We start from the raw sequence: 19415 nt of genomic DNA, 5'->3' as shown, positions 1-19415 counted from the left end.
TGATAGGAAACCTGGGTCTGGGGCCAGATCACAGAGCTGGGTGAGGGAGGACAGAGGATGTGCCACACATACCCCTTGGGCACTTAGAGCTTCAAGACAATAGTTAACAGGCCCTTGGCTGTCAAAGCAGATTGTGTTCCCATCCCTACCCCTGCCTGCCCCCCACCCCCCCAGATGCCTGTCCATTAAGTCATCAGAGATGGGTGAAGACTGGAAATACAGATTGCCAGAAGTAGATCCCGGAGTCCGCCTCTCAAATCTCGGCGCTTGGCACGGTGCCCCGCATACAGGGGACGGCCAGCAAACGGTTTGATTGCAAAAGAGTCGTGGAGCGCGCATCTGCTGCCGCGTCATTGTGCAGAAGCGACCGGGGCTGCAGGGGACTGGTCAAGGCCCTTCAGCAGGTCAGGACCCTGCAGCTGGTCAGGACCGGGCCGTGGGGCCGGAGCGCCATCCCGGGCCCAGGCGGAGGGGGCGCTGCGGCGGGAGGCCGCGCGGAGCGGGGCGGGGCGGCGGTGGGGCCGCCCCTGCGAGCGAGCGCCGCGCGCGCGTCGCCGCCGCCGCCGCCGCCGCCGCCGCCGCCGCCGCCGCCGCCGCCGCCGCCGCCGCCGCCGCCGCCGCCGCCGCCGCCACCGCCACCGCCGCCACCACCGCCACCACCGCCACCACCTCCTCCGCTCGGCCCTGGTCCCGGTGCGGCCCGGCCCGCCCGCGGGGCGCGGAGCCGAGGTCCGCGGCCGGCCGTATGAAGGACTGCGAGTACCAGCAGATCAGCCCCGGGGCCGCCCCGCCGCCCTCCTCCCCCGGGGCACGCCGCCCCGGCCCCGACGCGCACCCCGGCCCGGGCCCCGGGCCGCCGCAGCCCGCCGCCGCGTCGCGCTGGAGCAGCAGCGGCAGTGGCAGCGGGAGCATCCGCCGCCGCCCACGGCGCAAGTGGGAAGTGTTCCCTGGCCGCAACCGCTTCTACTGCGGCGGCCGCCTCATGCTGGCCGGCCACGGCGGCGTCTTCGCGCTCACGCTGCTGCTCATCCTCACCACCACCGTCCTCTTCTTCGTCTTCGAGTGAGTTTGGCGACGCCTCCCTTCCCTGCCCACTGAGGCGCCCTATTCCCTCCGATCCCCTTTGCCCCCTGCCGCGCACCACCCCCACCTCCTTCCTCAGCCCTTGATGGGCAGGCACTCCAGCCCCCTTTGATCCCCTACTGGGCTCCCCGTCCTCTCCCATCACCCTGGACACTCCACCCTTCCTAGCACCTGCCAAGCACCCTCCCCTCCCTGCTCCTCCTTGGCGGGCATCCTCCCTGTGCCTCTCAGAATCTGCCCTCAGGCCTCTCCAGTCTCCTTGCTTGTCTCCTATCTGTCCTTCCTGGTCCCCTCCAACTCTCCCAGACTCTACATCCTCCCTTGCCAATTTGGATCACCATCTAAGCTTGTGCCCTCCACCTCTGTCAGCCACCCCATCCCTTCTGGCCCCTCCCTAGCACCCCCGTCCTCCCCTGTCACCCTGCCTTTGCCAGCCTCTGCCAGGAACACCACCCTCCCATGTCCCTCCAGGACCCTCATCCTCTCTGCCCTCTCAATCTGTTACAGGTCTCCTCAGCTCCTTGGATAGATTCCCTCCCCTCACTATCCCCTGGACCATCTCTTGCCTAACCTCCAGGTTCTTTCTGACCCCTTGAGACATCTTTTCTTTAAATCCCTTCCAGAAACCTGAATTTCTTCCTTGTCCTTTGGCTACATGCTCCCACCTCAGATTCCCTGTACATCTTCTGGATTCCCTTCAGGGTCCCTCTAGGGTCTGGACTAGGTCCCCTAGTCATCTCTCTACTCTCAGACCCTCCCCGGGCTTTCCCCTCAGTCGTTCTCACCCTAGGTCCTCTCATGCCTTCCTTTTCCTCTCCAGCACCTTCCTTAGTTTTTCCAGAGCTTCCTGTCCTTCCCTCCATCTCCTCCTGTCCCCCCAGACATCTCCCAGGCCCCTGTCCCCATCCTCCTGACCTCCTGGCTTTCTTTCCCTTCCCAGCATTCCAGAACACCCTCTGACCTGTTCCACGGCAGGAACAGCTGCAATGCCTTGTTATTTTTCAAGAGTCCAGCGTATTTTCATGTGACAAGTCATATTTGCCCCCATGGGTTTTTGACCTCTTCATATCCCCAGTGACCCAGGATTGACCCACACAGTAGTCTCCATTTCATGGATGGAGGAGGGGATGCCTGTCACTTTACCAGGGTCACATATTTGTATCAGAAGTTTTCCACTCTACCCTTGGTCTCCAGCCTGAGCCACCTGCTTTGTGATTCCTTGCACACACACACTCACAGGTGCACACAAATGCACACCCACCCCATGCTGCATGAGCCCCACCTACCCACCCTTTGTGATCTTACTGAATTATACAGATGGTTAAGAACTCCATCTCTGTAGCCAGCAGAGCTTGTTCAGATCGCAGCTCCACCAAGCAGTAAGTGTGTGACTTCAGGACAGTCACTCTATTTCTGAGAACCCCTGTCTCCTTATCTATAAAATGGAGTTTATAATACTACCTGCCCCCTCAGGTTGTCGTGAGGATGACGTGAAGTCATTCATGGAAGCTATTAGCTGGTAATAAGCACTTAATGCTGGATGTTGCTGTTACTTGTTGTCCATCACCAAAAAATCCTTCCCAAGGGTCATGGTAAAGCTGCCACAAAGACACTGGCCCCTGGGTACCCTTTCTAGCTGCCAGACTATATATCTGCAACCTTGGGTTTCCCCTTGAAGCAAGGTGAGGACTTCCTACGAATTAGCCTCTCCCTTTCACCCTTTCTTTCTGACTCAGGGTGGATAAAAAGTTCTGGGGTAATTTAACAAGCAGAGCCCCCAGCCTCCAGCATGACTGTTGGGCTGAGTTTCAGATCCACCTCTCTGGGCTGACCCACGTGGATTTTTTAAAAATGCCTTTTCCAGCATCCCTGAGCTCCCTCAGTCCTCCCAGACAGGGCTGCAGCCATGGCAGGAGGAAGTGGTGCTTGCCACAGTTGGCCCCTGTGACCTCACAGTGTGGGATTCAGTCAGTTCGGAAGCAAAACCTTCTCTGGCTGAGGGGATATCTTCACTGGTGACAGATTTGTCCCCAGAGAGGGAGGAAGTGGGGACTTCTGGGTTCTGGGAGAGCTTGTGAATCATCTCATATTTTTCTCTGCTCCTCCTCACTTGGGTTGGTAGCATTGGCAAGAGAGTTTGGGTTTGGGCTAAAAGCCCACCTGGGTCTGGACTAGGGTGAAACCTCAGTAGGAACCTGGCAGATGGGCGCTCTGGTGATGAGGGCCTGGAGGGTGAGAGGCACTCGCACTCTCCCACGGCTCTGGGGAAAGGTAAACGCAGCCCTAGGCCTTTTCTGCTATGAAGGGTCTTCTCCACTGTTTGATTAGGTACATTATTGCACAGGCCGCCCAGCAGGGCTCCCAGCTTCTGCCCTGCTTCCCATCCCCACACAGCAGCCAGAGTGCCCCTTTAATTCCAAGTCAGATCTGAATATTCCCTGGCTCTCTGGTTAAGAGCCAGACCCCTGGTGTTGGCTCCCTCTCTGTCCCCATCTCCCACTCTCTCCTGTGCATTCCCTCCCAGGCACACTGGCCTTTGTGCACACTCCTACCTCAGGGCCTTTGCACCGTTTGGAATACTCTTCACATAGCTTCATGGCTCACTCCCTCACTTTCTCCTGTCCTTCCCTGACCATCCCTATACGTAGCAAACCACCTCCTTTCCTCCTATCCCCTCTGTCCTGACTTGTTCTCCAAAGCACTTGGCACCATCTGACATACTATACTTACGCTTTTTGTTAGTTTCTTGCCCATCTCTCCGTGAGAACAGGCACTTATTCTCACTGTTGTATCCACAGTACCTAGAACAGGGCCTGGAATGTAGTAGGCACTCAAGACAGTATATACAATTAAGTGTCATATAGCAGATACATTTATTTGTTGAATGAATGAACAGCATTTGCTGGAAGCCTGCAGACCCCACTTCTATCATTGCCTGTCTAAGTGACCTTGGATCTGGCTGTGGGCTTTGGAGTTCCCCTTTGTAAAACCAGAGGGCTAGGACTTGGTGTTTCTGGGGGCTCTACATGTCTCAGACTTCAAGTCTCCTCCATCTCCCAAGAAGTCTGGTTGTACATGAACTGGTTGAGTTGCTAGATGGGTGACACGGAGGGCCCAGCTCTGTTTGAGGCTCAGATCTGGGGACCACTGAGATGTTTGGAGCACAGCGTAGCCCACTCGGAGCCCTTGGTTTTGGCAGTCTCTGCTCCTCGAGGGAAGGGCCTCTCTGGTAGCCAGTATCTCCAACAATGGAGACTCTGGAAACAGCCTGTATTTACCCACAGGTTTGCTCCTGCTACTGCGCCAGCTCCTGGAACCTTGGCTGATTCAGGCTTCCCGGCGTCTGTCATCCCCAAATAGTAGTTCCTGACCCCATCAAGTGCCACTCTGGCTCTGGGAGGGAAGGCTGCATAGGACGGCGGTTAATTATATGGGTGGGCCTCAAAGTCAGACCCATGCATAGGCTGTTGGAACTCACTAGGGTCAGGGGGGCAAGGCCAGCCCTGGGGTGACAGTGGCAGTGGCTGGATCATTCTCTCCCCCAAATCCCCTTCACCTGGCTAACCCTACACATGCTTCAGATTTTAGCTTAGGCATTATCTCCTTCAGCCAGTCTTTCCTAACTCTTCTACTGCTTTTCCCTTCCCCGTTATAACATGCAAAGCCCTGTGTGGCAATTCTCTGTTTACATGTCTGTTTCCCCCGCTAGGCCATAAGCCTCATTGAGGGAAGGAGCGAGGGGACTCTTGTATAATTCACTGCCGTTATCCCTGCTGCATGTATTGCCCTTAACATGGAGAAGACCTCAGTAAATGTTTGTGGAGTGACCAAAGGAATGAATGAACAGCTGTCATGGATGGTTCATCTCAAGTGACAGTCCAGTTCATTGGTAGTGGCCACCTGAAACTGTGTTTAGAAGGATTCTGAGACTGCGGCCACGTGCAGAAGTTGGGTGCTGGGATCTGTTGATCACATCTGCCAAGGGCTTAGGGAGAAAGCACAAGGATCAATTACTGGTGTCTGCTCTAGACACTGAAGGGTGGCAAGTGGCTGTACCTCACCTAGGGGCCGTACCTCTGCCTCTGGGAAAGGCTCTATTCAGGACTGTGGTGATATTTGCCTGGTGCTGCAGCCCTGTGTCCCAGGTAGCCCTTGGGTGTCTGCTCATTCCTCTCTTTCTATCTTTTTCTAGCTGTCCCTTCCTGGCCCGCCAGCTGACCCTCGCCATCCCCATCATCGCTGCCATCCTCTTCTTCTTCGTCATGAGCTGCCTGCTGCAGACAAGTTTCACCGACCCCGGGATCCTACCCCGGGCCACCGTCTGTGAGGCAGCCGCCCTGGAGAAACAGATCGGTGAGGCTCCTACTCCAGCCACAGCCATGTCTCCCAGCTCTGCATTCCTTGATTCCAGAGGAGGCCTAATTTTCTCTTCCCACACTGTGCTGGGAACTGGGGGTACAGGAGTGAGCAGGGCAGGCTGGAGGTGACACTGGAGTGGAGAAAACAGAGGGTAAACAAGTGAGCAAATAAGCGAGAAATGCTAGCACATGAGGGCTGGTGCTGACAGCAGGCAGTACTGAGTGTGCACTGCAGGCCAGCACTGTGCTCGCCTCTCTGTGCTTGATCTTGTGTGATCCCCCAGTGATCCTGTGAGATAGGTGCTGATGTTATTCTCCTTTACTGAGTAAGTTGAGTCTCACAGAGGTTAAGTAAATGGTCGAAGATCACATAGGAAGTGGAAAAGCTGAGATGAGATCCCGGGTACTCTGACCAGCACCCCTGCTTTTAAACATTCACATACACTTATTCATTCATTCATCAAACACTTACTCAGCCCCTACTGTGCACCAGGCACTTTTCTAGATGCTAGCGTGACAGCAGCAAACAAATCCGATGGTAATCCCCATCCTCTTGGAGCTGACATTCCAGTGGGAGGAGAAAGACAGTCAACAATTAAATGTCTAGGATGGCACACAGAGAAAAGCAGGGAGGCAGGATGAGGGCTGGTGGAGGGTGTGTGATTGTAAATGGGGCGGGGCAGGGAAGGCCTGTGAAGGAGATGACCTCTGAGCAAAGAAGCAAAAACCTGCTGAGATGAGAAGTTAAGCCGCTTGGGTTATCTGGAGGAGAGCACGGTGGTGTGGAGAGTGGGCTAGATTAGGTGGTCAGGCAGGGCCCTTGGGAGGAGGTAGCATTTGAAATGAGCCCTGAATGGCCCAATGGAGCCAGTAACAGGCAACCCAGACACAGTAAAAGCCAAAGCCTGGAGTGGCAAGCAGATGGATGTGTTTGAGGAATGGCAGGAAGGCCAGTGTGGCCATTAAGGACCTGTGCTCCCAGCAACCCGGCTGGCCCTTTGTGCCTCCCAGAACACTGCATGGGTGCCCCGGATGACTGGGCACCAAGGCCAGGCCCTTAATCTCAGCTTGCTCCACCCCAGCTCCTTCCTGCTGAGAAGTGACGTGGTTATTTGCACACCTTGGGGGTTTCCGGTCCTTGGTTGGCTACTTCCCCTAACAGGGTGGCTTTCAGTCAGGCTTTTAAATCCCCAGCTGCCTCTGAAGAGACCTGGCAGCCTGTGCATGTCAGAGCCCTGCTGCGTCCATCCTGGAAGTCATCCTGCTAATTCTCTGGAGCAGCTCAGGACGACAGGCGGGAGGGGAGACGATGTTCTCTGACTCCTGTCTGTTCTTTGTCTTGTTCCTCTGCCCCGGCCTATTCTCAGCCACGCCCTCGGTTGCTGTCTTCCTCTGCCCGCATCCAGCTTCCTTCCCCCTCGCAGCCCCGGGCCTGGCTGCTCAGCCTCCGGGGTTTCTGCTCCTTCAGAATCCTTCAGTCTGACCTGGCAGCTGGGGAGGCTCTGTGGCAGCCCCGCTTCTCCCTCCAGGTGGGGGCAGAATTATTGTCCAGCTCAGCCCCGTCTCAGGTCTGGCTGCCTGGAATCCTCTGGCCTCCTGTGAACTGTTTGGGTCATATTGACAACAGTAATCCCCCATGTTTGGGGAGACCTTGACTATGGGCTGAGTGCCTTCCCTCCGTTATCCCTGCAAATCCTCACCACAGCCTGGCTGTGCCGATGTGGAAGCTGAGGCAGGGGATCCCACGGCCGGGAGCAGAGGTGCAGAGCCTTGACTCCCAGTCCCCTTGCTTTTTCTTCAGAGATGGCAGCAGGGACATGTCCCCAGTCTCCCATGGCCACAGTCCTGTCATCCTTAGGTCCCAATTCAAGCGTCCCCAACCCTGGGAAGCTTTGTAACCCCAGTTGGGCCACACCTTCGTGACACAGTCCCAGAGCACCTTGTCCTTCTGCCTTGGCTTGTGCTGCGTGCTGGCCATGACGCAATTGTCAATTGTCAGGGAGGCCCGGGAGCCTTTCCTGGATGGTGTCTTGTTCACCTTGTCTGCTGTGTGAAGGACTTAGCGATGTCGGCCGAATGAACAAGCCTCTGTGGAGGCCCTCCTTGCTGTCCATGGGTGGCTGGTGGAGAGAGTTGAAATTTCTCCCAGTTAGGCATTATGGGTTTGATCATTTATGTGTTAATTCTATATGCTACTCCTGACTGCAGGAGGAGGGGGTATCTGATGTGAACCTTGCCCTCTGGTGGTTTCCAGGCCAGCTCAGTCCAAGGTGGAAGGCCTGACTGGCTGCCACAGGTAAGACTAGGCTTTGGAAGAAGATCAAAGAAACCAGGAGTATCTTCTGCCTGGAAGATACGGAGAGGCTTCATGGAGAGGTGCCTTGAGCCATACCTGTAAAGTTTGAGTGGAGTTCAAGCACAGGAAGATTTGTGAAGGGAGCCCCCACAGTGTGCAAATGGAACAGGGGGAGGGAAGGAGAGGGGACAAGTGTGGTACCCGAGCAGGCCATGTTGGCTGGACACAAGGAGTGCTTCAGAGAATTTGGGGGATTACGTTTGGAAGATGGGATGGAGTCAGTCTTGTGGGCCCCTGAATGTTGGGGTCAGAAACATTCCTTTGAGAACAGTTCCTAAGCCTGGAAAGTGGCATTTTGGGGCCTTTGAATTCTAAACTTGAACTGGAGACTTCTAGTTAGGGTGAAACATATTTTCTTGAAAAGGACTAAGGTCACAACCTTTTTGAGAGGTTGGGGGCCGGCTCTGAGGTGGGTGGTGCCGGTCATATAAATGTGAGCTGATTACCAGGGCCTGGGCCCATGCAGACAGTGTGAGCTTCTCACTTTGCCCCCAGAGGCCAGCAACTCCAGCCCCACAGGATCTGGCCCAGGACTCCCATACTGCAAGGACCTTCAGAAGTGGGGTGACCAGCTCTTCCCAGTTTGCAGTTTGTCCCTGTTTTAGTGCTGAAAGTCTCCTGACTTGGGAAACCCCAAAGTTGCAGGCAAACCAGGCTGGTTGGTCACCCTGGTCTGAGATCTTGACTTGTTGGTTGGCGAGCTATGCAGCTAGATCCCCCTGAGGGGCCACGTGCTCTGGGCAGTTGAAAAAGACTCAGGAGGTGGGAACATTGTCCCCAAGAAGCACTTGGTCTGATGAGAGATGATATGAATCCGAGTGACAGACACTTGGCCACAGGTACATCTCGCGCAACAGAAGCAGAGGTGGCCTCCCCCTCTGCCACCACACAGCAGGTCACAGACCGCATCTTGTCTGCCTCCAGGTTGTCTCCTTAAGTCCTGAAGCCCACTGCCCCTGTGCAGACACACCTCACTTTCCACCTGGATTGCCTCAGGGCTTTACTGACCAGACTGCCCTCTCCCCTCTATCACAGTTGTCTCTCCAAGACCCAGACTTGACCCTGGCCCTGCCTGGCCTAGAATTTGGGTGATTTCCTAGTACTCTCAGCAGCATTTCCTGAAGATTGGTCATGGGAGTACATACAACCTTTGTGATTTTTACCCTTTCTGCACCTCACCTTGTGCTTTCCTTTCTTTAGTATTTTCCTGTAAATGGCTCACTTTTAAATGTGTTTTATAAGGAAAATTTATATCACCCCTGTTAGCAGAAGCCACTTGCTCTAAATAGAAGATAATCATAAAAATAAAAACATAACAATGTTACAGAATTCCTTTTTTGTTTTGTTCTATGAGGGGGAGGTAATTGGATTTATTTATTTTTATATTTGGAGGAGGTACTGGGGATTGAACTCAGAACCTCGTGCATGCTAAGCATGTGCTCTGCCATTTGAGCTATACTCCCCCTGTTACAGAATTCTTAGTGGTTACAGTTGCCTGAGGAAATCAATCACTTTGAGGCCTGTGAAGATCACAAGTATTAAGTATTAAAAACTGAGACTTTCCCCTGGAATGAGTCAAAGCTTGAAAGAGAATTGAAGGAGAATGACTTTCTCATCATGTGACTCAGTGTTGCTTAGTGTCATGTCCAGGAAACAAACCATCTCCCACTTTCCTGGAAACAGCAGATCACTTCCCACCTTCCTGAAAGCTCGCCCTATGTGGCGCACTTGCCTACAGGATCAAGGCAGGCTCAGCCCACCCTCCCTCCTCATCTCCTTCTACTCCCAGGGCCCCAGCCATGCTGCACATTAATGCCTGTGTGCCTTGGCCCTGGCCAACGGGGTCCCCTCTACTGCCATGCGCTCCTCCCCCATGGGCCTGAGGTCTCACTGTTTCTGATCCAGCTGCATTGCTGCTTCATCTCCTGTTGCTTTCCTGAACACTGCCTCCTGCCCCGACCCCACATAGTCTGCCCTGTGTTCTCGCGGTATTAAGTATAGACACCCGTAACACCATTGATTGATCAGCTGTGGGTTAGACCTTTCCATCTCTATCTTTTAAATGTATTTTATAAGGAAAATTTGTATCACCCCTGTTAGCAGAAGCCACTTGCTCTAAATAGAAAATCTCTATCATCATCTTACAGGGTTGATATTATTAACCCAGCAAGAACACTGAGGCTCAAGAGACCTTGAGCAACTTCCTCAAACACAAGCTGACAAAGGGCCAGGCCAGGTTTCACAATGAGATCACGCTGGCCCCAGAGTCATCACGCTTGACTCACAGTGCCTCTTTATTTATTTTTTTTCAATTGGAGTGTAGTTGATTTACAATGTTGTGTTAGTTTCTGGTGTACAACATAGTGATTCAGTTATACATGTATGTATGGTCTTTTTCATTATAGGTTATTTCAAGATATTGAATGTAGTTCCCTGTGCTATACATTAGGACCTTGTTGTTTATCTATTTTATATATAATAGTTTGTGTCTGCAAATCCCAGACTTCTAATTTATTCCCTACCCCTCTCCTTTCCCCTTTGGTAACTATAAATTTGTTTTCCATATCTGTGAGTCTCTTTCTGTGGTTTATAAGTGAGTTCATTTGTATCATTTTTTTAAGATTCCCCATATAAATGATATGTGGTATTTGTCTCTCTGTCTGACTTTCTTCACTTAGTATGATGATCTCTAAGTCCATCCATGTTGCTGCAAATGGCATTATTTTATTCTTTTTTATGATTGAGTAGTATTCCATTGTATATGCATCATGTCTTTATCCAATCATTTATCAATGGACTTTAGGTTGGTTCCATGTCTTGGCTGTTGTATATAGTGCTGCTGTGAACATTGGGGTGCATGTATCCTTTCGAATTAGAGTTTTCTCTGGATATATGCCCAGGAGTGGGATTGCGGGATCAAATGGTAACTCTATTTTTAGTTTTTTAAGGAACTTCCATACTGTTTTCCATGGTGGCTGCACCAAATTACATTCCCACCAACAGTGTAGGAGGGTTCCCTTTTCTCCACACCCTCTCCAGCATTTATCATTTGTGGACTTTTTAATGATGGCTATTGTACAATGAGTTGATACCTCATTTTAGTTTTGATTTGCGTTTCTCTGATAATTAGTGATATTGAGCATGTTTTCATGTGCTTATTGGCCATCTGTATGTCTTCTTTGGAGAAATGTCTATTTAGGTCTTCTGCCGATTTTTTGATTAAGTTGTTGGGTTTTTGTTATTGAGTTGTATGAACTATTTGTATATTCTGGAAATTAAGCCCTTGTCAGTCGCTTTGTTTACAAGTATTTTCTCCCATTCCATAGCTTGTCTTTTTGTTTTGTTAATGGTTTCCTTTGCTGTGCAAAAGCTTATAAGTTTAATTGGGTCCCATTTGTTTATTTTTGCTTTTATTTCTATTGCCTTGGGAGACTGACTAGGAGAACAGTGCTACAATTTATGTCAGAGAAGGTTTTTGCCTATGTTCTCTTAGGAGGTTTATGGTGTTCTGTCTTGTGTTTAAGTCTTTAAGCCATTTTGAGTTTATTTTTGTGTATGGAGTGAGGCAGTGTTCTAACTTCATTGATGTACATGCTGCTGTCCAGCTTTCCCAACACCACTTGCCGAAGAGACTGTCTTTTCTCTATTATATATTCTTGCCTTCTTTGTCGAAGATTAATGGACTGTAGGTGTGTGGTTTTATTTCTGGGCTCTCTAGTCTGTTGCATTAATACATATGTCTGTTTTTGTGCCAACACCATGCTGTTTTGATTACTGTAGCTTTGTAGCATTGTCTGAAGTCTGGGAGGATTTTGCTTCCAGCTTTGTTCTTTTTCCTAAGTATTGCTTTGGCAGTTCTAGGTCTTTTGTGATTCCATGTAAATTTTAGGATTATTTGTTCTAGTTCTCACACTGCCTCTTGCACTGACTCTGTTCTCTCTCCTGCTCACTCTGCCCTCAGGGTGAACTCTTCCCGTATCCCAGGCCTGCTAGTAAGCCTGTATGTGGTAGGGGCTTCATAAAACCCTGGAATGAGTTGAAATGATTGGGTGGGGATTACAGTGACCCAGTGCTCACAGCCTGGGCACTGTGGCTGACCTCCCGCTGGCCTGGAAGCTGGGGGACTGCAGCCCTGCAGCTGTTTCCTCCGTGGGTAGGAACAGCAGAAAGTTATCAGTCAGGGCCCCGCAGGGCAGGTAGAAATCCCCTGCCTTCCCTCACTAAAGCCTTCTCAGTGGCTCATGGCCAGCCCACGGGGGCTTCCCTCCAGCCACTGGACTTCAGTCACAGCCCCAGCCGGTCAAGCTCAGACTGCAGAATGCCTGCCTGCTCCTTTCCGGGGCTGTGGTTGGGTGAAGAGACCCATAGCAGGCCCCTTGGTCAGGAGGAAGGCGTGAGAGAGTCATTGTTTCTCCCAGCCCTTCAGTGAGAAGGAGCCTCTCCTTCCTCATTACCACGTCCAGTCCCGGGGTCTTTACTCTCCCACGTGGAGGGCAGCAGGCAGGCCTCACTAGCAAGAGGGGAAGAGCCTGAAGCAGAAAGAGCCCTGGAGTGGATCTTAGTTTTCCTTAGGGCAGGGATAGCATCTCTTATCATTCCTTCCTTCGTTTCTTCAACAAGTATTTTCTGAACTGGGTGAACAAAGCAACCATATTCGACTCATCTCTGTGTACTTGCCCCCTACTTCTCTCACCTGCCACCTCGGGTCTTGTACAATTTCTTGACGTAGTAGGTGCTAGTGTTAGAAAGAATGGACAAACGAATGGATGACAAGGGTTCTGATTTCAGCCCCACCTTATACTATTGGAGTGAAGTTGGTAAAATGTGGGCACACGTCCCCTTGCCTAGCCCAGTGCATTTTTTGTGCAAGTGAGACAGCGAATGTCAGGGCACTTTGAAGATGGTTTTTCTCTGTTGAGACTTAAGAGGCTTGAGCCTTGTGGTCAGGAATGGCAAGTGGGCTTGCTCTGGGTGCTAACAAGCTACCACTGGTAATGGCTGCTGGGAGGAGTGTATTGAGGAGGATTCTGAGGCCAAGTCCAGGGCAGTGATTGGTCAGCGTCGTCTGGCCTGAGAAAAAGCAGCGGGAGAGCTGCTTATCTTCCCCACCCCGCGGCTCGGGGTTCAGCCCCCATAGCAGCATCCCCGCAAAGCTTCCGACCTGCTCCATTTAGGGCCCTGCAGTTGGTGAGTTTACTCAGCATCTTGGTAGCACCTTCTCCTCTCTTCCCCCTCCAGCTCGTGGCAGCCCGAGGAAGCTGGGTGTGCAGAGCTTCACTTCCTCTTTCTCAGAGTTCTGGAGAGGAGGAAGCCCGACCCTGGAGGCCAGAACATACTGGTTGGAGTTCCCTTCTTGCCTTGGGGAAGGGCCTGTGGGAATCCAGTGAGGATTCCAGTAACTGTTCTCTTAGTCCTGAAACGTGTGTGGCTGTCCTTCACTCACAGATGGGTTGTGTTCTGAAGTTTCTTCATGAATCAGTTGTTTGGAATATAGTGTTTCATAAAAACAACAACAATAATAATGCCTAGTATTTATTAAGCTCTTGCCAGATGCTAGATACTTTGCTAAACCCAGTTGATGAATTTTCACCTGATCCTCCTCACAGCACTAGGAAGTAGGTTTAGTTCTCATTTTCTTTTTTAGCAGATGAGGGCACAGAGAAGTTAAGCGACTTGACACACATCACACAGCTAGTAAATGATTAAGCTGAGAGTTATACCCACATGTCTGTCTTGCTCCAAAGCCTGTGTTCAAGCCTAGGAGGCAGCAGTGGGCAGGGGCAGGCGCAGGGACCCGGGCCCATGGGGCAGGATTAGGGGTTGCGTTTGGAGTAGTCTCGACAGCTTTGGAAAGAGGGATTTCTACACCTGGGGGTTTCACAGCCCGAGTGTTTGTTGGGACTGAGGCGCCCATGAATCCAGCACTGTGCTCAGGGCTGTCCATGCAGCATCTCATTCGGCCCTCACTACAGCCCTGTGAGATTGAGACCCTCTTGTCTCCATTTTATGGTTGAGGAAACTGAGGCTCAGAGAAGTGAAGGGACTTCCTAAAGTAGCAAGTGGGTAGCAAAACTAGGATTCCAACCCAATGTTTCAGACTCCAGAGCCTGTGCCTTGCTGCCTCTCATAAAAACATCTACTAGTAGGTACTCACCGAATTCCACTTCCTTTGTGGATACTGTTCCTGATTCATCCAATCCTTCAAGGTAGTTGTTATTTGTCTACTTTTTTTTAATTTTTAAAACATTTTTGGGGGCAGGGTAGGTAATTAGATTTGTTTGTTTGTTTATTTTAATGGAGACACTGGGGATTGAACCCAGGACCTCATGCATGCTAAGCACACACTCTACCACTGAGCTGTTCCCTCCCCACCATTTGTCTGCTTTTACAGATGCAACAGCAGGTTCACAGAGGTTAAGCAACTTCCTCAAGGGTACCAGCTCATAAACGGAAGGGTCAGGATTTGTACTCCAGGCCTGCCTGCATCCAGAAGATGTTTTTTCTCCTCTTTGCCTGCTGCCTCATAGTTTATAGGCCCAGGACTGCCTGTTTATTCCACTGTCCCTGCTCTCAAGGGACTTAGGGCCCAGCTGGGGAGACAGTTTACACACACAGTTGTCCTGTCACAACTCAGCATGGAGCAGTGAGTGTGTTCAGGCGCCGTGTACGAGGCCTCACAGCCCCCGAGGCTGCCTTGGTCAAAGAGGCTGCTGACAGGGCCCGGGCGAGTCCTGGTGAGCAGAGAGAAGGGAGGGCCGGGGCTCGGGAACAGGGGCAGAAAGCTGGGGAAGGGTAGTGGGAGGAAGGCTGGGAATGATGCTTGGGCCTTAATGTGGAGGGCCCTAACATCAGGACAAGAAGTCTGTCCTTTATCTTGTTTTTTAGAGGAGGTCAGTGAAGTTTTTGAGCTGGGAAGTGACTTGAAAGGGCTTATTTAGAGGAATATGACAGTGTGTGCAAGAGGGGCTGAAAGGCAGAGGGTCTGGGAGCAGGGAGTCTTCTGGGGAAGCTGTTCGGTGACACAGACCTGGTCTGGGTTGGGTGTTGGGACTGGAAGAGTGACAGGTTATGAGGGAAGAACCTGACCAAACCCAGCGACTGGCCAGGCAGGGATGAGGGAGAAGGGTTAGTCTGCAAAGAGACTCCAAACTGGATTCCCCTGCCTCTGCCACTCACTGGCTGTGTGACCTTGGGCAAATCTCCTGTCCTCTCTGGGCCTTTTTTCATTTGAAACTGAAGGAGTTACAACAGAGGCAGTCAGCGAAGGGACATTTACCATGTATCTGCTACTTGCCAGGGGCTGTGTTACATGCTCTTTGAGGTTCTTTCCAGCCCTTAGGATTATGCCATCAGCAGAAAGAAGGAACCAAGTGGGGAAAAATAACACTCATTATGACACTGTAAAATTTACAGAAAGACCTCACACTCAGGCTTTGGGAACTTGGCTTCACATCCTGATTCTGCCAGTTATTAGCTGTGTGGCCTTGGGTAAGTCACTTAACCTCCCTGAAAAGTCTCCTTAACTGTAACCTGGAGATGATGGTGATAATCTTACCTCCAGGGATGTGATCAGGGTTCAAGGGGAGAATGTATGCAGAGTGCTCAGCATATAGTAGCACTCAGTGACTGTTCTCTTTCCCTCCTTTTGCTCAGTAATTCTATGAGCTGATCATAACAGTGCACACTTCTTAAACACTTACTTTGTGCTGCTTCACATGTGTTAATTCATTTAATATTCACAACAGCCCTATGAGGTGGATTCTCCTCTTATCACCATTTCAGTGGTTGAGGAAACAGAAGCACAGAAGGTTTAAATAATTTGCCTTGCCGCACATCTAGCAAGTGATATCATCAGGAGAAACCCAACTAGTAAGAGGTGGAGCCAGAATTCATGTTCCACTCTACCTGTTATTCCCATTTTACAGATGAGAAAACTGAAGATCAGAAAAGTTTATTTGACTGCAGTCTCACACACAACCAGTTAGTGGCAAAACCAGGTTTCAGAGTGTGTCCATTGGCCTCAAACCCCCTGCCTTGACCATGCTGCCATTGCCAAGGAAGAGATGCTCAGATGCTTAGTTCCAGTTTAAGCACGCCCCGGTTGAGGTGGCGGTGAAACAGTCTAGCACAAGTCTCTTTGGTAGCTAGGAATGTGAGACGTGAGTCAGCCTCACTGGTATATGCCAAGTGCCCAGAAGAGGGCCTGGCACATTGTGGGCACTCAGTAAGTAATCGTTGAGGGCAAGAGGCCAAACTGGAGATACTATCTGGGGAGTTGATCCAGTGGAAGTGAAGACTGGGAACATAGCTAAGGGCTGGGGATCACAGGCAGCCCCATGCGACTCTCGGGATTCTGTCTAGGAAGGAGCCACTGCTCTCGGGAACGTTGGTCCTCTGTGGCCTGGGATACCAAGAGGCTCAGTGGGTAGAATTGTGGGCTTTGCATATGGCAGACTTGGGTTCAGATTCCTGCTCTGACAGCATACCTACCTTGTGACTTCAGATTAGTTACTTCTGTTTTGTTCTTTTTCCTTTTTTTTTTTTTTAGGTTTTTACTGAAATGCAACAAGCTTACCAGAAGTGTACAAATCATAAATGTTCTGTTTGTTGAGGGTTCACAGTTGGAACACACACATAATCAGTACCCAGATCAAGAAACAGGGGTGTCCCAAGAATACCCCCTTTCTCATCTCTGTCACCCCTCCAAGGATAACCACAGTTCTGACTTTTAACACCATAGATTACTTCTGCCTGATTGTGAACATTTTGTGCTCTTACATCTGCAGTGTTTTTTTTTCCCCACTTCACATAACGTCTGTAAGATTCATTCATGTTGCTGTGTGTAGTCGAGGGTCACTAGTTCTCATTGCTATATAAAGTGCCATTGTGTGACTATACTGTAATTTTTTATCTACTCTGCTGTTGATGGGCGTTTGGGTAGTTCCAGATTTTGGGTGTTTTGAGAATTGTTGCTATGAACATTCTTGTGCATGGCTTTTGGTGCATGTCAATCCATGCACTTTCCTCCTGAGAAGATACCTAGGAGTGCGGTTGCTGGGATCTGTGTGCTGAGCTTTGGTAGTTAGTGCCAAGCAGTTGTCCATAGTGGTCATATGAGGGTTCTAGTTGCTTTACATTTTTGCCAACACTTGAGATTATATCTATCTCTATCTCTATGTATCTATAGATATATAGATATATATTTCTTTTTTCCATTCTAGCCATTCTGGTGCATATGTGTTGGTAGCATATTGTGGTTTTAATTTGCATTTCCTTGATGACTAATGAGTATGAGCACCTTTTCATGTGTCTGTTAGCCATTTGAACAGCTTCTTTTATGAAATACCTGTTTGAGTCTTTTGTCCAGATACAGACACATATGTATATAGTTCTTATTAAACCTTTTTATAGTAAATTATACACATCATAGACACTTTACCCATAAATACTTTAGCATGTTTCTTCAAAATTTAAGACTAGCCGCCTACATAATGACAATTCCATTATCACATCAAGGAAAATTAGTATCTCCCAAATTTCTAATCTGTAGTCATTTTTATCCCCATTGCCCTCCAAATCTTTTTTGTTGCTGTGTTTTGTTTTTTTAATTTTTTTTTAAGGGAAGTACTGGGGATTGAACCCAGGATCTCATACTTGCTAAGCACACACTCTACCACTGAGCTGTACCTTCCCCCTTAAATCTCTTTTAATTTAGAACCATCTCCTCTCTCCTTTTGTAAGTGACATTGACTTAAAAAAATTTTTTTTAATTGAAGTATAGTTGATGTACAATATTGACACTGACTTTTGTTAGAGAGCAGGCCAGTGATCTTGCAGACTTTCCACATTCTGGATCTGATTGTCTCCTCATAGCTTTACTCTCACTGTTTACTTTGTCCCTCTGTCTCCTCAACCTTCTGGAGACTGGAACTTAAATCTAGGCTTGTTTAGATGCAGATAAACTTCACTAAGCCTTCTGGATCTCCTTCTCCAATTTAGAGCGATGTGTGAGCAGGTGTTAAGCTTTAGCACAGTGCTTGACACATAGCAGGTCTCAGTAGGTGGTGGTAGCAGCTCTTGAGATTTGTCCCCACCTTCAGCAGGCATTTTGCTGCAATGTTGCCCAGAAACAGCTTCCCTGAGGCTTCTCTTGTCCCAGCCAGGCAGCACTGGCTTCTCTTGCCTGGGGCTCCTGGCTCTGGGCTTGGCCATCCCCCATCTATCTCTCCTCCCACTCTCAGACAACACAGGCAGTTCCACGTACCGGCCACCCCCTCGGACCCGGGAGGTGATGATCAATGGGCAGGTGGTGAAATTGAAGTACTGCTTCACCTGCAAGATGTTTCGGCCGCCCCGGACCTCACACTGCAGTGTCTGTGACAACTGTGTGGGTAAGTAGGAGGCAGCAGGGAGGGATGGGGGGAATCCTGAGAGAGACAGAGCCCTGGAGACAGGGGAGTCACTCATGGGGGGCAGGAAGGTGTCTGAAATATCCAGGACTGACTAAGAAGTCTGGTTCACCGATTTGCTCTGACTATGGAGGGACTGTGGGGAGGGGCTCTCAGTGTGACCAGTGGTGTCTTGGCTTCAGCCCAGGGTTGGTGTATTTCCACCCCATAGCTCTAGTAGAGGGTGGACACAGAGACACCCAGAACCTTTCTCCCAGGCCTCAGCTGGTCCTCAGTAGGGCCACATTCCCAGGAACCAGAGACTGGAACAGTGACATTCCAGATATGTTTGATTTATGATCCAGTGGCCCAAGGCCAGCTATACTGAAAGACTTTGATCTATTTCCCAGGATTTGGAGGGATGAGAATTTGGGAACAGAGGAGTTTAAGCTGGTGAGGTGGAGAGGATGTAGCCAGGATTGGAAGCTAAGCTCCTGACCCACAACTGCAGTGGTTGCTGGGGAACCAGAGGCTGTTTTGTCCCCTCTCCCTGCTCTCCAGAGACCAGGCAGCTCTGATGGGGACCGAGGGTGTGTCCCCGGGAGGGTGTCGTAAGGGAAGGGCTATGGGAGAGGACTCAGGTGAGCTGAGCCACAGTGACTGTGCACAGTCCCCAGGGCGGTGAGCTCATCATGCTAGCTCAGCGCTCCCTGAGCAAGAGAACAGTGGGGAACACCCTGGGATGGCAGGCAGTGAAGTGGGTGACTCAGTGGGCGTCATTCATCCCTGAGAATCTGCCCCACCCACCCCCTGTGAAGGGCGCTGGCCTGCAGCGGGCTTATAACCCACATTCCCACAGGGGACTTTCCTCACCTGTCTGGGTGTGGCTCCACCCTCTGGGGACACAGTGCTGGTGTGAGCTCAGCCCTCTGCCCGGGCCTCTGATGCCGGTTCTCCAGAAGTTACATAGTGGCCCAGCCCCTCTCTGACCCTCTAGTTCTAGAGCAAGAGGCAGGGGTCATTGGTTGTTGGCATGTGGCCAGGATGGTGGGCCAGGCAGCAGCAACTTTTTATGGATCTTCTTTATACCAGGCACTGCCAAACTCTGGGATTCAGCTCAGGCCTTCTCATGGAGCTTACAATTGACTAGGGGTAACTGGCCAGCTCACTAATTGTAAAGAAGTATGTAACTTATGTGAATATGTGGGCAAAGTGCTGCAAAGGATAAGT

At 50.7% G+C, this 19415-nt stretch overlaps 1 protein-coding gene across 1 annotated transcript in view; it reads left to right on the top strand.

The window, feature by feature from the left end:
- The first annotated feature begins 648 nt into the window (after positions 1–648).
- ZDHHC18 (zinc finger DHHC-type palmitoyltransferase 18) overlaps positions 649–19415 on the top strand; it is a 24410-nt gene continuing 5643 nt past the window's right edge. The window contains exons 1-3 of the mRNA XM_031464454.2: positions 649–1062; positions 5276–5436; positions 18039–18188. Of these exons, the coding sequence (XP_031320314.2) occupies positions 746–1062; positions 5276–5436; positions 18039–18188 (628 nt within the window). The 5' untranslated portion in view covers positions 649–745. The remainder of the gene's footprint in view (positions 1063–5275; positions 5437–18038; positions 18189–19415) is intronic.

This window comes from Camelus dromedarius, chromosome 14, assembly GCF_036321535.1.
Source record: "Camelus dromedarius isolate mCamDro1 chromosome 14, mCamDro1.pat, whole genome shotgun sequence".
NCBI lineage: Eukaryota > Metazoa > Chordata > Mammalia > Artiodactyla > Camelidae > Camelus > Camelus dromedarius.
Note: the sequence above shows the minus strand (reverse complement) of the source record. Positions and strands in the feature narration are given on the sequence as shown.